At 34.1% G+C, this 22,017-nt stretch overlaps 1 protein-coding gene across 2 annotated transcripts; it reads left to right on the top strand.

Moving 5' to 3' along the window:
- The first annotated feature begins 304 nt into the window (after positions 1-304).
- Positions 305-21,964, top strand: LOC106785731 (protein windpipe). 2 transcript variants are annotated; one of them, XM_014746425.1, is made up of 3 exons: positions 305-640; positions 15,275-15,325; positions 17,040-21,964. In XM_014746425.1, exon 3 carries the CDS (start codon positions 17,053-17,055, stop codon positions 19,120-19,122), a length of 2,070 nt encoding a protein of 689 aa, XP_014601911.1. In that variant the 5' UTR covers positions 305-640; positions 15,275-15,325; positions 17,040-17,052; the 3' UTR covers positions 19,123-21,964. The 2 variants fall into 2 exon arrangements, with proteins under 2 accessions (XP_014601911.1, XP_014601910.1); XM_014746424.1 differs by having other exon boundaries at positions 17,036-21,964.
- The last annotated feature ends 53 nt before the right edge of the window (positions 21,965-22,017 follow it).

The following is a 22,017-nucleotide window of genomic DNA, read 5'->3' as shown; positions in this document are numbered from 1 at the left end:
TCGATAACGAGAGGAAAAAGAAGAACTAAAAGCGTGTCTAAATTGCGAATGGTTTCTCTGGTTCGGTAGAAACTATCTCGAGCACCTATTCCGATCTCTCGGTGCTACCAAGCTTGGTATACAACGGTGTTGCAGATATGGTGGGGAGAGTTGAAGGTAGGTAGAATGAGTAAGTGCGAGAGAGTGAGAGAGAGAGAGAGAGAGAGAGAGAGAGAGAGAGGGAATTACCGAGCGAGCAGTTGGAAAGAAGAAGAGGAGAAGGAGGAGTGAGAAAAAGAGCGAGAGGAGGACTCGCGGTGTACTGTCAGAGTCCACAGTCCTAAGTTGGCCTCAGGCTGCAATAGAACGTGTATCTCTCTCTCTTTCGGTGGCTTCGATCTGATCGAAGAGAACGCGGCTCCAGCCAGTCTCGCGCGAACCTTTGCGAACCTTGCCTCCTTAGGACGACGCGATCCTTCCTCTCTACCTGCCTGCCCTTCGACTTTTATTTTTCTATTTCTTTTTCTTAATATTCCTCCTGGTCTTCCTTTGAATAATTTCAATTGTGTTTTTTTTTTATTTTACTGTGGAAAGGAAATTCGGGATAAAGTGAACTCTCGAGTCGGAGTACGGATCTATTCGTCGAATCTTCATTCCAGAGGTGAGTTTAATCATTTTCATTCAACAAGTGTCATTTATTTGTCGGTTAAGACTATTTTTATTTTTATTTTTGTTATTACTACTTTTCTTTTTAACTTATTGATAAAACGTCATTTTGTTTTGTAATTGTTTTTCTTTTTGTTTTATTTTCGAAAGCAATCAAATGGAAATATGTGTGTAATAAAATAGTCCTTATCGAAGCCGTCGTAAATAATAGATATCGTGATTTTCTTTGTGTTTTATCATAGATGTCATACGGAATGAGTTGTCTTGTCAAGAATATATATATATATGTTATATGTCGTTTTCTTTTTACAGATATTGTTAGACTTTGTACAATCGGGTATTTAAGTGATGAAATGTACATTACCGCTTCATTATCTTATTCTTCTTTGAACTCTTTTGTAACTCAGTTCGTGTCTTTTTAAGTTTTCTCTTTTGTCGTCGAAAGTGTAGAGGCACGTAACCTTGCTCATTAGGGGCGGACCGAGTAAAGGTTAAAAATATAATTCCTCAGACGGTTGTGCTTTAGAGTTATAGTCGAAGAATTCAATGCACGAAATTCGTATTAGTCTCGTGATGAAAGAAGTTAGAAAATAACTCAAAACAGATGACTTTTTCAAAGTGAATCACTGCTATGGGTATTAATCGCAATAAAATTCTTCGATTATTTGCAAATGGGAGACTCGTTAATTTAAAGTTAGATTATATACTATGTATTACCAGTTGATTCGAAGACTCATGGTAATGTATATTTACCTACCGCTTGCTAATGTATTAGGAACGCCTTTGAAATTCATTTCGGTTCCGCGTAGTCACGAATTTTCCGGTTTCGGTCTAACGAAAGAGAAGTAAAAGAGAGAAAAAGATATAAATCGAGAGGAGAAGGTTTGACTAAAATTAGAATGAAATGCTGGAAATGAAATAGTGCTAGTCGACGTGGTAGTAGTCAGGGTCAAAAACGGCGGGTGGCGATCGCTTTGTTACGAAGCACTTCTCTTAGTTTCTACATTTTGGATCGTTTCGTTCGGTCTTCGTTCGAAGCGGGATTTATCTAGAGAGATTCGTACTTTTTCTCACTTTATCAAGTCTCGGAGAATGGCTCCATTCTATTGTCTAACTGTAGATATAACTCGAAGAGAGATACGATTTACAACGCGTTCATTGTCGCGATCCGAGAATCCTTGAATCGTTCGAACTCTTTCATTCATTCATTCATTCATTTATTTATTTATTTCTATTCCTATATCCTTTTATTTTACTTTCTATTTTCTACTTTTCTATTTTCTATTATTATTTACTAACACAAAAATGAAAGTTTAATTATTTTTTCCTACACTAACTTGTCAAGGATCACCCAAAAGATTTATCGATCGTATCACCATCATATCATTTTGCCGTTTTTGCATTCTTAATATATCGACAGCTGCGTAAAGACACCTCGATGTATCTCGTTTGTATGCCTTCCAGCAAAACTCCGACGAAGTCTGCGGTCTATCTGGCTTCTCCGTTCTTTTGACCGACGACTGACTGTCTCGTTTAATTGTTCCAAAGAAATCTTATACCTAGATCATAGTCTATAAGCGTAATATGCAAATGTCTATGCATTACATTAAGTTTCTTTTTTATTATCTTATTTTATTTGAAATTTTCTTTATCATACGCACTAATAGATATTCAAAGTTAATCGTTCAACGTGAAAGATTAGAAATCGTATTGTTTGATAAATCTTATCTCGCATTGTTTCTAATGTATTTTATATGTTTTTTATTTGTAGCGTAAAGAGCAAGTCAAAAGTTACAAGTTGATTACGAAAGTCAATTAATCTTTTCTGATATTTTTATTCTCCGTCGTAAAATTACAAGTCCAAGAAGTTCTAGCCTACTCCGTATATCAAAATTTCACTAATTGTTCGTTTATATCGAATCCTTGTAATTTAGAAATGATCCTTACAGAATTTGATAATTATTAATTTATATACATCCACACGTGTCTTCGCTTTACAATCTTTTCATTTCTTTGTAAAAAAAAATATCGCTGATTTCAGTATAGGTATTTCCACAGAAGATGATTACTAAGCCGATCAGATGACTCCGCATGGTTATTTCCATATCCACCTTGATCGATTCGGAGTCTCTTACATATACAGAAGGAACATCTTGCGTTACGAGAAAGAAATTTAGCGTTTCACGTTCCGTCTGACGTAGCTCCATTACTCCTTCCGAAGTTTCATTCATGAATATCTCGACATCATTCTTACCTACGTCAATAGTTATTTCTCGTATGATTCCTTCCACTATCTTATTCATAAACTAATATATTTAATATTCATCTATTTTTCCAATGACGTCCATTGCTAAAAATAAGTTTCGTATATTCTTTGTTTTACTTGCATACCTGTTATTCTTAAAGATTCAATTTATTACGAAATACGAGTGTCGAAATAATACAATTTCGTGACATAACATTCGATTACGATATACGCATAATATTTTATGTTTTAATTAGAGACACGAAAGAAAGAAATAAAGAAAAAAAAAAGAAAAAACAAGAGAAAAGAAATTAATATTAATTCGCACGTTTCGCACATTTTTTTATCGCTTTAATTTCATTGCCAGATATGTAACCCAAATAAAAGTGATAGATATCAGACTATTTTAAGGTCATTTCGTATTGCCACGAATCATTACTGAATTTATTCATTTAATCAACTTTAGCGCTCGTTAAACGTTGAATAAAACGTACGCGTTAAAAGTTTTACGCTCGATGACTCGTTTGATTCTCTATGACGTCAATGCCGAGCTTGTTTTTATCAAAGAATATTGTAAAAATTATCGGGAGGATCGGTCCTTCTGCGAATGTTCATTAATTTCGATCAGAGATTTTATTTAAATATCAGATTTAACTTGAGACTTAAAGTGTCCTATCGTTTCTCTTCCTTCGGATTTCCTTTCGAATAAATTTTTCTTATTTTTCAAGAATAAAAATGTGTGGTGATACATAATTTTAAAAAAATCACAAATTCATTTGTCTATATTCATTTATGTCATTTCACAAAGATTATCGCTACGACAATATTTCTTCTCGATGGTCAAACTTGTGTAAATGAAAATTTCCTCTCGATTATGATCATTCACGCGAATTAATGATGCAACGATGTATACAAAAAATATATTTTTTCTTTTTTATTTCACATTATAATACTTTCGTAATTCAAAAATAAGAAACTATTGTTATTCGACGAAGAATGAACCATTACAAGTGTGTAAACAAAATTTTTTGGAAAAAATCAGTGATTGCACACGATTGCCATGCCCTTGCAAGTAATTTGTGCATCGAACCTTTTCCCTTAGGGAATTTTTACCAATTGTGTATGAGGAAACAGGTAATAATCCCATCGTATCGGAGTTATACTAAATCCGAGCGCGTGCCTCGGTTCTGTTCGCTACAAATCTTTCTAAACGAAATTCTTAAGTGGACGAAGATGAGATGAACAAGCTTAGAGGCGAACGAGGAGGAGGAGGAGGAGGAGGAGGAGGAAACTGCGACCTTGAGTGCTTAAGAATCGAGCTCGACATATGGCCCGTTCTCATCGTCTTTGACTACTGTGTGTGTATGCATATATTTATGTGCGTGCATATATACATGTGTTATACATGCATATATATGTCGGCGTTAAATCGTATAATTCATTTAATTTCATGTTTTAACAGTAACATATACACATACATATTAAAAATATTAAAATTCCATTTTCTATATTCTATAAAAACATTTTAATGATAGTACCATACATATACTTATTTCATTGGGAAAATTTGTTATTTAACATGCATGCACATACACAAATATTAAATATCTGAAATATTATAATTCCATTCCTCGACGAGATTATTTGGAAAATTCACTTTCCAGCGAGAAATGCATTTTAACTCACGAATTAACGTATTTAACATATTTACTTTAACATATATATATATGTAAGAGAATGAACAAGTGTACGGCTTGCCAACATAGAAAAAGCGTCTGACAATAAGAGAACCGGTGTTGACTGTGATGGGACAGTAATTGGCCAGAATTAGGACCAATCGATTATGACTTCGAACGTTCCCTATGTTCTGTCTTTTACTCTTCGTTCTTATTCTTCTCTTATCTTCTTGTCTTTTCAAATGATGATGACTCGACTCTTTCTATCAACGGGGACCTTATCCAACTAGATATCGATCTTTTTTTAATTTTATCTTTTTTTATTCGCTCGTATGACGCGATTCAGATTTACGATATTCCAGTTAAATTGTTTTAAAGAGTCATTTTTATATTTTACATTTTCACTTTTAATATTTTATATATATATTATTTTGTAATATTATATTTCATCATCATTTTTGTATAAAAATAATCTCATTAAAATGTAAACAATTTAAATAACGATAACTTGTATCAAGATTTTGTAATAAATTTGTTCTTCCTTCGATGTATAGTAGAAATTTGTTAATATGCAAATTTTGTATATGTTAATAATAATAATAATAATAATAATAATAATAATATTTTTTAGCTCGTTGGAATAAAAAACGATGAAATCATGTGCCGAATATGTCAAGATAACAAATAAGAGATAAAAATGTCGCGTAGATATGTTCTTTTAGGATATGGGTCGAGAATCAAAATTCTTAACTTTATTGTTGGATCACTGAACTGAATTTATAAAAATAGCCTTAGAAGTGTATTGTGAGGTTAACGATAGATATCAATGCCAGTGTCTTCAGTATCTTGTTTTTGCTCAGTTTGTACAAATGTTTTTACAAACACATAAACGGAAGAATATTTTGTAATATAATTGAAATAACTGCTTCTACGTAAAATATACTGCATTAAAAATTATTTATTGCTTTGGAACTTGGTTTACCGATCAGTTTACATTGTCGTGAAAATCCCCAGCACACGATGTTCTGTAGACTTCGTTTAAAATATTTATAATGCCAGAAATACTGGTTCTGTCATCAATTTTTTATTTCCATTCAAAATTAACAACCTCAGAGCCAATAAGAATATAGTCGTCGAAAAATGAACAATCAAGGATATTAGGTAAAGGTATGAATTTACTTAATCGTTTAGATCATCATTCGACGTCTCAAATGTTACCGCGAAATTCGATAAGAAACGTTTAAGTTATTTACTTACGTATGAAAAATTAGAATTATCAAAAGTGCTTTTACCATTCCACCTAACGCGTAAATTTATGTACAGGAGTTAATGTATTTACATTTGTATGTGTAACAATAAACGTGATATTAACAAACGAATGATAAAAGAAGAAGAAAAAGAAAAGAAAATATTAACGAGAAAGCAGAGAAAGAAGACATTCCTTTAAATCTTATCACAAGTGCATGACTAGTTTGCGTTACGATGGCAGATAGGCTTGTTTAACTTGTTCTTAATTAATTTCGATCGTTAGTCGACTGGTAAATAGGCATGGTTATTAAGCGAATAGAAAAGGAAAGATCGTAAGTCGCTTTAGATATGTATCTTTCTACAAATGGAGTCTAAAGTCCTTTTTCAGTATATCTTTTTTTTTTCATTTCTAGTTCTTTTTATTTTTCTTATTTTTTTTATCATTAATCATCGATTATATTCCATGGAGACGTTATCGTAGCCAGTGAACGTACGCACTCCTAAGTCGGTTAAATCAACGATCACCATTCGTTGTTTGAGCAGTAGAGTCTCTTTATATACATACATATGTAAGTCAAACTACGATCCCCGTTGCGATTCCATCATACGGATCTAGTACATGCATGAATTTATCTCGAAAATAACAACGACTAAGGTAAGTCGAGAATAAATGATCGTTTATTTTTCTTTTACGATTCCATGCCATTAGATTCTATGTATCTATGCACTTATACACAGTTTTCTGTTAAATTTATATCGTTCCAAAACAATAACATTTGAAAGAATTTTTTCATATTTAATTATACAATAATTATTCAATTTATGATTAAGCATAAAATTATAATTTTTCGAATGCGTTACGAAAAATATATTTAGTATTATAAGAAATGGGAGAGAATATATGTTAAGTCAGAGAATTTACTTAATTTTATTCAAATTTCAATAGACGATTAATCACTGGATTAATATCCTGTTGGTATGAATTGGCAAAACCGTGTTCCAGGTAATATTTATTATAGTAATAAATAATTTTGTATAGCATAAAAGCCCGTTATTTATCGAATAACGTTACCAATTACCATTCGATTGAAATCATTGTTATTACTTTAGTTAATATCACTTATCGAGAGATCGCTTATGTTCGATCTGTTGAATTCTTTCATCTAGTAAGGCCACATAGGTTTCAAATGCTCGCAATACGATTCTCGCCTATATCAAGACGATAACTAGTTTCCAGGTGTTTACGACTACGCAACGTCATCGAACCCGCCATTACCTTTTCAGTCGTTTCTCTAGCAGGGACGCCTCGTGCGTTATGTTACCGATGTTTGAACTTGATCATCGATTCTCAAACAACTCGATTTGTTACACTTTATTCCTTTAATTATTTTTCATGTTATTTTTCAATTAAAATTTTCCAGAACGAGCTTGTGTCGTATTAAAAAAAAAAGAAAAAGAAAAACAGAAAGAAGAAATATAACTTGATATGTTATCTCAATATTTGTTTTCGTATAAAAATCAAGATCTCGGGTTTATGTTTTTTTCTTTGTTTTTCCTTTACCATTTTCTTTATCGAAGATCTTAGGCAAAAACTCGACTTTCTTCTTCCTTTTTTATTTTTATCGTTAGCTGTTATCATCGATGCGCGATAGCGTAACGTGTGCGAGCGTTAAACAAATGCTGTTTTATCTACATGTGATTCTGACGTCACACTGCCTATCTATTATATTATATACATACATATATACATAAATGTATTTTTAATGTACCTCAAGAATACTATTTTTCCTTCTATTCTCGGTAAAGTGTGCATCTTATTGTTTGTGAAGAATGTTTATGTATCTTCGTTAGAATCGTCATTATCTTACATTAACTTTTATAGTAGCGAGTTATTTTAATGTTTAGATAAATGAAAAAAAAAGATTTGGATCGTTTGCAATATTAATTTTGTTCTTATTTACCAATAATGATCAAAGCGCGTGGATCATATATAAATGATCTGTTTGTTTCGATTAATGCAATTATTTGAATCGAAGATAACTGTTTAACCTCTTGGTTTACCCTCGTGTATCTTACGCCCTGTATAGGTACTACTAGCGTGCCTTTTGCGGTGACAGAGAGGAATGGGCGAGGGTGAGGTTTTTCGAGGAAGAAGGTACAAGCGAATTGATGCGCGTCTAAGGAAAGGAAATGAAAATAAAAATAAAAAGAGAGAGAGAGAGTGAGAGATAGAGAGGGCGATTAGGGCAGATTTTTAATATGGTCGTATACCCGAGCAAAGAAGAACGTCACTGGCTACAGCATTAGCAATGCTGATGTCTCAGAGACGGTCAGAGCTGACCTATGACCTTTTCGTATATATTTTATCTTCTCTCTTTCTCGTCCTGCTCTCTTCGTCGGCATCCACGTATGTGTTACGTATCGTACGTTATATAGTCACCATGCACACGTACAATGAAACGCAGCAAAATCGAAAGGTGGTATTTTTTTCGAGTCAGTATGAGTCAGTCATTTTTACGAAACTTTTTACGCCAGTTTCTTACTTTATTTTTTTGTTCATTTAATTCTGTCAAGGATCTCTTTTAAAATTTTTTTAAATTAGCCAAGTATATTTATTGTCAATTCACGATTAACGCATTTATATTCTTTTTGTTTGTTGTGTTTTTTTTTTTGAACGAACAATCTTACATTATATTTTCTAATATAGAAAAGTATCAGGACTGTGTAATGATATACGAGTTACTAATGGAATAAACGTGAACGTGGAAAGGTATAAAAAGTAATAGGCGCACAGACATGTATATATACACACACTTATTATTATATCTTATTATACACAAGCAAGTTGTGTGAATACGCGATCTCACGTAGTTCGTATGCGAGCAAGAGAGAAGGACGAAAACGAATCGTTGTATCGTGGTGGAGGTCCTCGGGTTACTCCGGAGAAATTATGATGTAACACGGCAATGCTTCGGCTTACGCAACGCGTACGTTGCCTCTGTATTATATCGTGAAAACCAAGAACCTTGGCCGTTTGGACGATTTCAGGAGGCGGTACCTTGGATATCCACGAAGCAACCATTTCTTTATTTCATTTATTCGTAGCTACGAACTTTAATTCTGTCAAAAGTCAAATGTATCCTTAATAATTTCATCGACTTAATGAACATCTCGATATAGACTTTTTTTTGGGGGAAACAACTTCGCGTATGTTCGTACCGATTGAGATCTAAGGTTTTTCATTGATTTTCAAAATCATACTTGCTCTCTATTTTAATTATTTAAAAAGATTTGAACTTTCTATCTATTTTGTAATGAAATTAATATGATAGTTAAATGTTAACATTGTCTTTTGTTTCGAATAACGGATAATATTTGTTGGATAAAAATTGATGACTTATAATAGTTTCTACTAGACCAAAGTATTTACCTCGGTATAATCGAAAGAAAGAGAGAGAGAGAGAGAGAGAGAGCAAGAGAGATAGTAACTCTTTATTCGAGGTTTATTTATGTTGAAATTAACGTCCCCGATGTTCGCCACCTTAAGAGGAAAGTCTATTGCCAGTATCTATCATTAACTTTCTTCAGTAAGGATCAAGAACAAAGCTAACGAGCGTACGGAGGTTGGTCATTTTCTTGTGATAACTTAAGACTCTTTCTCTCTCTCTCTGTTTTCATAGATCTTTCTATCGTTCTTTTTTAGACATCAAAAGATATTCTCCGAGGATTCTGCGAAATCGTTGTTAGGGTGATAAGCGTATCGTAAAAGTTCATCAGAAAATGGCTCGTTAATTTGAATAAACGAGAAACAAGAAACTGACATAAAAAGTATGCGAAGCTTCCAAATCCGGTTTGTGTAACTCTTCCTCTTCGAAGCGACGATGAAAGTCGAATAAGCTTTAAAGACTATTGCTTGACTCGCGTCTCTCTTATGTCACCTTTCTCACGACATGCATCGTGAAAGTCCATCGTGTTTCTATATGAAGTGACTGAGTTTTACAAATATTCGGTTACTTTTTTCACCATTTTAGATATATTTGTTTAAAAATCCTATTTTTTCTTTTACCTGCTATAAGATAAAAAAGAAAATATAACGAGCCTTCCTCAAATATTTTTTCTTGTGTTATATCTATTGTACCAAATAGAGATCTATTCACGTTGCGTTATTATTATTGTCGTCGATCATACGAAATTAATTTAATATCCAATAATTTAGTATTATCCCCCGGAATAATTGTACGTGTATGTTATTTATGCATTTACTTTTTTTCATTAAAATTATTTGTATACTTATTTGTAGTAAAAAATAGATTTACATACGTGAGGCGACAAGGAAACTACTGTTGTCCTTTAGAAAACGGATATCGATTGAATCTCTCGGACGTAATTTCGATGACCTTCGCGATCATTGGGGCGATACGATGTAGAGATATAGAATATGCATAGCTTTCTTTGGAAATCTGTTTCATTCCGTGTACAGAAGAATGCAGAGTTTCTTGAATAACTTATCCCAACGTTCCATTCATATTATACCTGTGTTTATTGGAAGAACAAAAAATTCAAATGGAAGAGGACGATTAATATTAATCGATATTTTTTACCGCAAATGTCTATTTACTTGTTTATAGGTATGCAACTTTTATGTTTGAAAAAAGGTATTACGTGACGATGTAGATTTTTCTTATAATTAAACAAAAAATAGCGAGTGAGAAAAAGATAGAGAAAGAGGAAAAAACATTTGAAATATGCGATGGTAAATCGTACAGACGTGTGCTGTTACCCGTGCTTAAGAGCAAATTTGCAAATTACCTATCGTACAAGCACTCCTGCTATTTCTCGAGTATGTTAAGAACGAAGGATAACTGGTCGTCATTGCAAGGCGAATAACGAACATATGATTTGTTTCAAGATTGAGCGGGTTACTTCGACAGCGAAGGATAACGAGCAGCTTCTCGTTTTTACAAGAAGTACTGAGGACTCTACTCTCTCTCTCTCTCTTTGTAATTTTACTCGGTTGATCTATATCGATTCTCGGAAGTGTTTTCCCTATTTGGAGATGTCCGATTATTTCGTTCTTGAAATAAAATTGTCAGGATTGAGGATTATGATAAGTTCGTGATATTCATAACACTCTATCTTTCTCACATTTTTTTGTGAATATTGAATTTATTTAAGCATTTGATATGTTAATATTTTAAAAGCGTTTATTGAATTATCATAATTACTCGGTTACTTTTCTAAGTCAGATTGAATGTATAAATATTAATGTAGGCATATGTAAATTCCTAAAGAAATATAGCAAAAAAAAGATATATGTACTACAATAAATAAATACGTAGATGTTAACTAAGTCAAAGTGATGATAATTTAAAGCCAAGCGTTGCACTTAAAAAACAATAAAAGTCATGAAAAGAACATTACAACGTTAACTATTCTTAGATCGAATAATCATTGAAACTAAGTAGAGGAGATTCGATTCAGCTGAAAGGAATTAGACTAGACTCATCTAATAGTCATCGGTTAGTGATTTTGTTGGATGATTCGATCCTAATGTATCTCTGGACGAGTCATTCTCCGTGTAATCATCGAAAGCAATTTAAGTTAATTACTCTTAGAGTGAACAAACGTACAACATCTCATAAATCTTTCGAGTCGTGTCTTACAATTTTCGATAAACCATTATTTGTCGTAAGTATAGGATCTAAAGGAAAGGATCGATAGATCTATCGTTGGAACGATCTCGTACGATGTCGTATCGAAGATATCGATCGTAATTGCTTCCATTGGTTGCCAATAAGAATTATTTTCGGAGCATCGATCGTCTCACGAGTTTATACCACTTATAAGAGTGTTTGTTCTTTGGCCGTGTTATAAAAGCACATCTGGTTTATTAACCTTGCACTTTGACTATTCTCAACTTATCTATTTCTTTTTTGTAATGTTATTCAATGACTCTTGCGATTATCGAGATTAGAAAATCAATAGAAAGCGAACTATAAGATTTATTTCTTTAAGGAATCATTATATTACGTAATTTTGAATAAATTTATTTATATAATACAATACTGATATTTATTATGTATAAAATACATTAAAGATCATATAATCGATCAAAATGAATTCATTTTATCTTATTGTAAGATAAAAATGAACGATAAGGATGTAATGAGGTTAAAAAGAAAAAAGATTAAAAGAACGAGACAAGAGATTTGCGAAAGAGTGACATTCTTTTTATTTTTTATTTTTAAAGAAACTCGCACGACCGGTCATCGATGTTTCCCTTGTACACGTATCCTGTGTCATTCGCTTCCTGGATTAGATGCGAACTGACGGTGCATCAAACTCGAAAACCGTTCTCCGTAAAATAAAAAGGGATAGATGGATAGATTACTCGTTAGATAAATAGATAGATAAATAGATATATAGAATAGAGAAATTAAGAGAGAGAGAAAGAGAGAGAGAGAGAGAAAGCTAGAAGAGCTTTATTTGAGAACGTTATCTGGCATTTCTTCAGCTCGGTCGAGCCGTCCGTTCGTACTCGTGGCTTCCGCTCGATTTCTGATGCGTTACGCTTTGCTAATCGTTTCGCACGACCGAACGATATCGATATCTTTCGATATATGTATGTATGTACATACTTACATCTGTGTATGCTAACATACAGGGTGTCCTATTATACTTAGATGTATATTTTTATCCGTTACAATGTATAATATAAAAAAAATACCGGTGATCTTGAAAAGAATCCATACAAAATTTCCTTATAGTAAAAATTATTTTTATCCACGATAGATCATTTCCTATTTTTTTGTTTTCACCGATCAATGTATGACTTAAACATTTTTTATATCATTGAAAACAAAGAAAATATTTAAGTGGGACACCTTGTATATTGGGGGCACGAGTCAAGCTCTCCGGCCTTCTTGTGTAGTCTATTCACCCTCCCCCCTTCCTTCTCCGTTACCTCTTTTTCTTCAGTCTAGATGAATCTCTGTTTCGTCCTCTCTTCGAGCTTTTCTTTTTCGTTTCTTGACTTTTTTTAAATAACTTTCCTGCACTCTTTCTTTTCCTCCTCCTCCTCCTCTTCTTCGTTCTTTCCATTTACTATGTATTCGAGATATCGTTTTCTGTCTGCAACTTGGCATGGGATTCTTCCATTTTTTGCGAGAAATTCCACGATCCTCACGCGATCTTCTCGTTTTCTATCACGGTTCGCGAGAATAGTTGGTTGTTTTTATTATGAGTTTTTCTTTCAAGAAAATACGAGGCTTTTTTTTAGAAAGATTCTATTAAAGGTGAAGGTTCGATTTTCAATTGGAAACAATTTTGTTTTCCCGATGATTTTACTTTGAAAAATAATTTTTAATATGAATTTGTTCCATAAATGTAAATCATCAAATTGCAGATAAATTTTCGGAATAAGATCATTTCCGATGTTAATTCATTTGACTGTTAAGATTATCATCTATCGTTACTTAGAAAGATAAAGGTAAAGAGAGGTCGATTGTATTCTCGTGATTTTTTTTCCTCGGAGAGATCGAAAGTGTTAATTGTTTGAATCAATGCAAGGATTCGCAAAAGTTAAATAGGGGAAGCACTGTCTACGACGGTCACCATGAATGACGATTTACATACTTCGACTTTTTTCTGACGTCTTTAAGACGATTTTGCAAGAATAATCGCATTGTCGGTTAACCTGAATCGCTTGAATATCTAAGCTTGACACTTGACACAACTTTGCCTTTTCTAAGAAGCGATAGAAGGAGGCATTTGACTACTCAAATTTTACCTTTTTCGTACGGTATTACATAATTCTTTTCTATTTCTTAGTTTCGATAGTTTTATTTAAATAAATCCTCGATTATTATTCAATTGTAATAAAGTTTTAACAACAAAATTATGTCAAATCAAAGTCTATATTTTCTTCGATTTTTAGTTTATTTTTAATAGAAAAGATAAATGCTTTTAACTAAACGAAATAATTGATAAAAAATAGCACTATTTTATATTTGTCGGAAGTTATTTATCAATCACTCGATTTTCTGTAGAACTTTTTCGGTACGTTTCGGACAAGGGTACTTTGAACTTCCTTATCCATGCTCCAGGAAGGTGTACGACCTCCCGGAACGATTTCTGGAATAGCTGGATCTTCCGTAACGCGCTACGAACTGGACCACGAGGTCGTACCGGATACCGTTAAGCAGAGAAGCAGCAAAAAACGAGTCCGAAGCCGTCGTACATGTTCCTTTTTCTCGTCATGCTCATTACGACTTTTAATCATTTTCCTTCGATTGGATTCATCCGATAATATTGAAATAATAATAGATCATCAATCATATTTCTCGATTAACTATTTTATTCAATTAGAATTAATCGGACATTTCGAGAGCAATGATCGATCACAAATATCGAAGTGAGATAAAATTCGTGAAGTGTGCGTTAGTGTAATTGTATCGCGTACGTTGCCCCCTTCAACCTAAAAGACAGAAACACACGAATGATATATACAATATATACATACGTATATACGTTAGCAACATAGATTATCAGCATACGTAACTATGCATACGTGTAGGAGAATGAAGGACATTTCGATGCGGCTTGTTCATTCAAAGATGAGATATGCTATAGTCTGTATCGCGAGATTAACGGGGGAAAAAAAGAATAAAAAGGAAATGAGTTTCGCGTAATATGTTCGACCTGTCCTAGTAAAAGTTAGTTAGAGATTGTCGGTTGTACGTTTATACGATGACTAGGCAACGATTAAATTCTACAAATGGCATTGCTAAGAATTCCAGAGACATTTTACTTTAATGGAACTTCGTCAAACATTTACTTAAGACTTTTTGTAAATAGTCCTAATGGGGTTGCTAGGAGATCGATTTTAAGTACCGAATATTTTTTGTTAATATTATTTTATGATTCCAAATTCATAAGCTAACAATTTAGCAATGGAATGCTCGGAAAGAAAGACATTAGACTTACTTGTTGGTCTATGGAATTTTGTTGAGTTAAAAAATATAAGGATAAGGGGCAGATCGAAAATTGTTACTTGATTAAAGACTCGAAGTGGTTACTTTCGACGCGCGAACGTTAATATGACGTCCATCGTAATTATCCTCTCCGCTGAGGTTTCCGAAGAAGTACTATACTCTGAAGAGAAGTTAAGAAGAAGGTAACGAAAATTATTGGCGTGATTCTGAAGGAAAGAAACTTTCATAAAAACATCTTGGTATCTGGACTCGGGATCTTAGGATTTATTTTCTTACAAAGTACCATGTCCGTCGAGCGTGTCCGATCGTTCGCTTACGATCTCTTGAGATCCTTCCCTATAACACGTGGATCACGTATCGTGATTTTTTGCCTAAACATTGACGACGACTTGCCCGTACGACGATGCTTTGTACGATGCTTTATAGTGAATAAACTTTTAACCAAGGTATATCTTTATTTATTGCAGATGCTTTTGATGCGATGCTGTTGATGCGACGCGCGTCTGAGTAAATAAGTCGTAAGTATCTTGTATTTGTTTATTATCAATGTTTCTCTTATCTTCGTAGTCGAGACGACAAACAAATAATCGGTTTGTAATACTGCCTCAAATTTCTAGTTTTTTCGTTCTCTCTAGTCCGTGGACAAATCCTTTTTTCGATCTCACAATCAGTAGATTCTTCCCGGTTGATGCTCCCACGTATATCTAGTTGTGCATTGAAATCTCAAAGGTATTGGCCATGACCTGCCAACGCCCACACTGGGATCTGGCAAAATGCTACGACTGCTTTGCGCACCGCGTACCTACTTAAGTCCCATTAAATAACGCGTCTGTTTGCAAATTAACAGTAGAAGTAGTCAGTACGGTACACACGCTCCCGTGTGTTACGACTACTTGTACACGCATGTACACGCGCACGCAATCAACGAGGCCTTCGAACGTGGGTAAAACGAAGGACGGTGAGAAAAGCTCGTTAATCGAACGGACACGCTCGGCTCGTCGAGATTAAGTCATTCTTTTTTTAAACACGTGATACACGTACGCTCATGTTATATCTGCTTACTTGAACGTAGGCATGACTATTTCATTACCTATCTCTTTTTTTCAGAGCTTTTGATTAGATTAGAAACTAGGAATTTTGTAAAAGTTCCGATTTTGTCGACCTAAGAAACCGACTTTAAGCATCGGTTTTAACTCTTGAAAGTATATATGTCTATATGAAAATATTACGATCATCAGTTTCGTTGGTTTTTCCATTTCCTGTAACATTCGAATCGAAAATTGGTCTTTTATTATACGTCCCTCGTATAGAATGTTTGTAGAAATTACACGATCCGTAGGATCGTTCGATCGATCGGGAGAGTTCAACGCTCGTGTTTCCTCGCGCGTGAAACGGTGTCTTTTTTCGAAATATCTCTCTTACACGTTGCACGGGAATCACCAGTATGATGACGTCACTGACCGGACGGTAACAGTATGTAAAAAAGATGCAAATAATACTTGCTATCCTCCATTCTTTCCTCGATTTCACTTTTTCTCTTTTTCTCTTTTTATACTTTTTCCTTTCCTTTCATACTTTCTTCCTTATTTTTCTCTTCTTTGCCGCTTATGTATCAGCTTTTTTTTTCTTTTAATTACTTCTCCGTTTTTAAACTTATTCATTTATACATGGAATGTGTATGGGCGGAAGGTTAACACTTAACAGGCAAGACGAATCAGAAAATAGTCCTTTTTCCTTCGCTGACGATGACTTCACGAAAATGATTAACACGAGAGCAGAAATACGTAATACTTTGCATGGCTTGACAAGATTTTACAGCAGATTTGTTGATAGAATGTCAAGGTTGATCGCTAATTGAATTGAATTTTTCTTACTACAATTTCTTAAACATTCTTTTTCGTGTTATTGTATGAAAGTGAGTTTCCTCTTATCTTATGAGACCTACTTTGACAATCACCCAGGCAACGATAATCATGATTATCCACTGATAGCAGTCACGATAATCGGTCATATTCATTTATTTAGTCAATGATATACGATTAAACTTTTCGCCGTTGTGTTAATTTCATATTCAATCCATCATTTTTCTCGCGAACTCATTAGAACTTGAAATTCACACCTACTTCCATAGTATTAATTGTTTTTTAATATATGTAATGATCGTTGTACTTTAAAGTAAATACTTTTAAATAAAACGAATGTAATCGAAGATTTTTTCTTCGTTGCAGATAGATCAGACAAAAAAATGAAGACATTAGGGAGCTTCATCTCGTTCCTCCTCATTATTCTGCATAGTACGAGATTCACGAATTGTCTGTGCAACTTAGAGAACGAAACGGAGACACAATGCGACCAATTAGAGGACATCAAATACATCGACGCTCATCAATTGGAAAAGTTGAAAGCCAGCGTGGTCGGCAGTGCTTTGGATCCGAAGATTTTCAAACACTTGAACAATTTGAAACATTTGGATTTGTCCGGTGGCAATTTGAAACGAATAGAACCTGGTACTTTTCGAACGTTGATCAACTTGAAGAGTCTTGACCTCGCTAACAATCAATTAGAATATTTGAACTTGTCATCTTTGGAAGGGCTACAGGAGTTACGTAGTTTGAATCTTCGAAGGAACAATATCAGTCAGTTGCCGGTTGTATTGCTTCTTCTGAAAAACCTTAAACATTTGGATGTTCATGGTAATCCACTGCAATGTAATTGCGCAACGTTACGCGTGAGAGACTTGTTGACGTCGAGAAGTGTTAAGTTGTCGAAGAAGGTTACATGTGCTGGGCCGAATGGTTCGAAAGGTACGTCGCTTATGAAATTGGAGACGCAGAGGATTTGTAAAGAGGAGCAAGATGACAAGGAAATGCTGGGTGATCAGCCATATCAGGGATCAGAAGACTTCGGTTCTGGCGATGTTTACGACGAGATGGATTCAAACGACGAGTTTTTAGATATTCAGGAACCTTCTGAAAGAACGCAGGTTGAAGAAGTTGAAACCCCAGCTCCGGAGATACATCCGGTATCTACCGTGGAGCCATCGACGACTGTATTAATTCAAACGACAGTGGAAGTTAGTCCAGCAAGTAGCAGTGAAAGTCCACTTCTAATAACGCCAACCGAAGCACCTCTGGAAAAGTCTATAAAGGAATCCGAAGAGCTGTTCTTTGATTTCGAGGACCAGAAACATCAGATTACTACAGAAATGTCACAGAAAAAGAAAGTGAAGGATAGTTTGTTTTATCCCGTTGAAGGATCGGGAGATGAGGGTTCTGGTTTAGAGGGTTCTGGAATTGGTGTAGTGCCCAACGAAGATGACGAAAGTGATGAAAAAATAGGAGACCATGGGGTTTATGTATCGAGCACTTCGGAAGAAAGTATTTTCTCTATGATTCTTAGTGTATTTACCGATACGGATACTACCACAGAGAAGAAAGAACCTAGCATCGAAGAAGAAGGATTCATAAATGTTTCGGTAATAAAGACCTTCGATAATCTCGGAGAAATTCCCGTTACAAAGTCAAAAACAAATGTAACTCTTGCAACTGTTCCACTACCCTTTTCTACAATTGGTCCAGAAATTGTAGAAAGTAATGAGGCCGAGGACATGTCAAAATTGGGTACGATCATGGTGGAACCACCCGAGGTCGCTGGTATGAACAATGAATTAGCCAAAGTGTCACCTGCCAAACAATCGAAAAAAGGAATGGGCTCTTACGTTGTTCTGGCTGGTTTGTTGGTCATTCTGGCAGGTTTGGTCGGCTTTGCAGCCTATAAAGGTGACTTTTGTAAGAAGAAGAGGAAACGGGGTGACGTGGAGAATGGTACGGAGATGAAAGATATGCAAAAGTCTCTTTTAGATACAGGGAATCAAGCGCAACCGAAAATAGCATCGAACGGTAGTCCAGAAAACATGCCGTTGGTTGATGGTACGATCGAACACGAGGATACAAAAGATTCTATAAGGGCTCAAGAGAGAGACAGAACTCAAAATGGTCATTCAGATCACATAGACCACGCGGATCCCGTGAAACCTCCCAGAAAGATATTAAATACTCAGGAAGATTGTAAACCTGTGCAAGAAGCTCTACAGGATTCGATATCCTCGAAAGACGACTCATTTTCAGAGAGGACCAGTCCCGTGGAATCAGCAAGAACGACCAGTCCGCGTCTTTCCGAACCGAATGGTCCACCCTTGAGTCCTGGAGCTCAGAGAGTAAAGATTACTCTTCAAGAGAATCCAGACAGCGTTCCAAAAACGCCTATACTCATAACGCGAACGTCTGTGGGTGATAATCTAGTCAAAACACCGTGAAACGACCTACCTGGCCAAACCATGTCATTTAACAAAGGATCCAACTAATGACGCAACGAAATGCAAATGAAAGAATACCAAGAAAACGTCAGGTGATTCAAGGAAGTGTATACGGACAACGTGATTGGTTGGTTTCTAGCCCCTACGTGTCAGGGCCACGTTCGAAACACCTTCAGAAATCGACACTTTCATGTATATTATAGGACGTTCAACGAGAATATTCTTCGAATATCTGATCTAACGGATTATCTATTTTCTTTTTACGACACGTGATTCTTCTAGGCGAGAGTGAGCGCGAACTAAGTGGACTTGTACATAACTTTCTTTTTTCTTATTTGTTTTATACTTCGACAAAATGGATGATTAGGCAAAAAGACAAAAAAAAAGAAAGAACAAAAAGATCGCATGAGTTTAATCGTATACGAGATTTGTGAAGACATTCGTTGTACTAGCACACTAGTCAGTCTCCTTCACAGATCTTCCAGTCCTACCGTTGTATCCTCCGAAATTATTTCTTATGTTAGACACAGAGTGCAAGCGAATCTAAAAGTGAGGAGAATACAAGCGATATTGTTATTTTAATCCTACTTTGTGTATATTATCGTCAAGAGGGTACATTCCAAGCCTGCCATAATAATTCTTTTCATTTTCTTGTTTTTTTATACCGTATGCTTATTTGAATGAAATTCCTAATTTTAGCCTTGATCGGCCAAACGAACAAGAATCGTTTGATATTTGATGAATACGTGACGCTCTGGAGTTTAGACTTTACATAAGTGTTAATAATTATTTTGTTGCGTTTCTTATTATTGCGTGAATGGACAAATTGTAATAGCTAGTCGATCGATACGTAAACACCCGTCATGTTTGATTGTTAATAAGACGCAATTCCTCTTACCGTCACTCTGATCCTCTTCTTTTTCCTCTTCTTTTTCCTCTTATTTTTTTGTCTTTTATTTTCCTTTTTTTTCTTCATATTGCGTGTTTGAGATTAATTAGCGAATACAGCAAGGCTGGTTTTAGATTATAAACATGAATATAGAACTTTGTTTGTATTAAATTGTTAGATTTATTACCGATGTCTATCAATTTTACTAAATAGTATCATTTCAAAGCGATAATTGAACTATTTGTATGATAATATATTTTTAATGCGTGTTCATCGATTCCGATCAGTCGCTGAGAATGTGTCATTCGTATGAGAAATTAAAGACACGATTTATTAGATAAATCAATACGTATGCATGCATTATTTTTCAGCCCTGTATTTATCGCTATCGACATTATTATAACACGCTTCTATTGTTTATACCATTTATAATGTCGTATATAAATATATATATATATATATAGTGAGACAAAGAGAGAGAGAGAGAGAGAGAGAGAAAGAAAAAATATTACATATAAATTTATTTGCAAACGGGCAATACGCGCATTGCCTTTCTATCGACTATTACAATTATTTATTCGTTAAAATTATAAGATAATAGGAGAGATATATTTTATAAGGTACGAGCTTTATGCGAGTTTTAATAATTAGTTAATTCATTTAAGGATTAAGGATTTCGAATGTTCGTCACATTTAATTACATATATGTATTTACAACGTTGAATGTATAAATAAGTTTTTGTCGTTAATATTATTTCGTACTATCAATCAAAGATCGTTTGTATTTAGGTATGTGAGCCAAATAAGCTGATTACATATATATTATTATAATTATTATATGTATTATATATTATGTACTGTGCATCCCCTAAAAACGTATTATGGTTACGAAGACATAATGTTTGGACGTAATCATTCATTAGAAATACGGTGCCTACCTTTGTGAACAACGTCGTACAAACAACGATGGATAATTTAAGAATGTGTATGACCAATTTTATAATCCCTATCATGTTAATTCTCCTCGGAAAAAGAATCTTTTTTCTTCAACTTTTCTTCGAATGATGCATAATATTTGGAAGTAATTGATCCGAGTAAGTACATGAAGATTTTATTTATACTTACATTAGTGTATTTAATAAAACGAAACGAAAGATTTACCTCGTTTACCTACATTGTGAAGAAAATATGTTTATTCATATATATATGTACGTATATGTATGCAAGTGTAATCTTCAATTAGAATGTATAAATCCTTATGACATTTTTTTGTATATAAAAAAGATAAGGTATAATTACATAAAATGAATCTGAAAAGAAAAAATATCACGTAAGTGATGTTTAGCACGGATCGAGGTAACAAATAAAACAGAAGAAAGACGAAAAAGAGGACAAGAAAATATAGTGACCATACTCGGTGAAAATGAATAATAAGCATTCTACGTAACATCGAAGTGATAATTTGTAACCCAATTTATAGATCGATTGATTTCGTTACTAGCAACAAATAGAGTCTACGAAATATTATTATTCGGTTGAAAGAAATGAATAATTTGCATTTAATCCTTGAAGTTACTAGCATGCCGCTCCGATTACCATCTCGTCTTTCTCTCTTCAATGTCTCTCGATATGTAATTATTAATGAAATTAATAGTTGCGTATATCGTAGAAATAATACTGTATTTTACGCAGCTCGAAGGTTACTAACAAATTGCTATGATTCCGCGAGCACACCTATTCGTTATGGTTAACTTAGTAATTGGATGTTACGGGAAGGCACGCTACGTGAGTTTAAAAGTAACACTACGAGATTCGTATCTGTTCCAATTTCAAAGTTTATACTAAAGGTTTACTTTAAATCAAAGCATTGGAATCATATTGAATTTTGTATTGAACTAGAACAATCCCCTAGTATTTCTATTTTAAGAATAGAAAAACATCTAACCTCGAGAATACTAAGCGTTTTTAATAAAAATAATATACAAATTATAATAGCATTAGAACAT

Source organism: Polistes canadensis, unplaced genomic scaffold, assembly GCF_001313835.1.
Source record: "Polistes canadensis isolate GaletaPanama2010 unplaced genomic scaffold, ASM131383v1 scaffold_55, whole genome shotgun sequence".
In the NCBI taxonomy this organism is placed as follows: domain Eukaryota; kingdom Metazoa; phylum Arthropoda; class Insecta; order Hymenoptera; family Vespidae; genus Polistes; species Polistes canadensis.
Note: the sequence above shows the minus strand (reverse complement) of the source record. Positions and strands in the feature narration are given on the sequence as shown.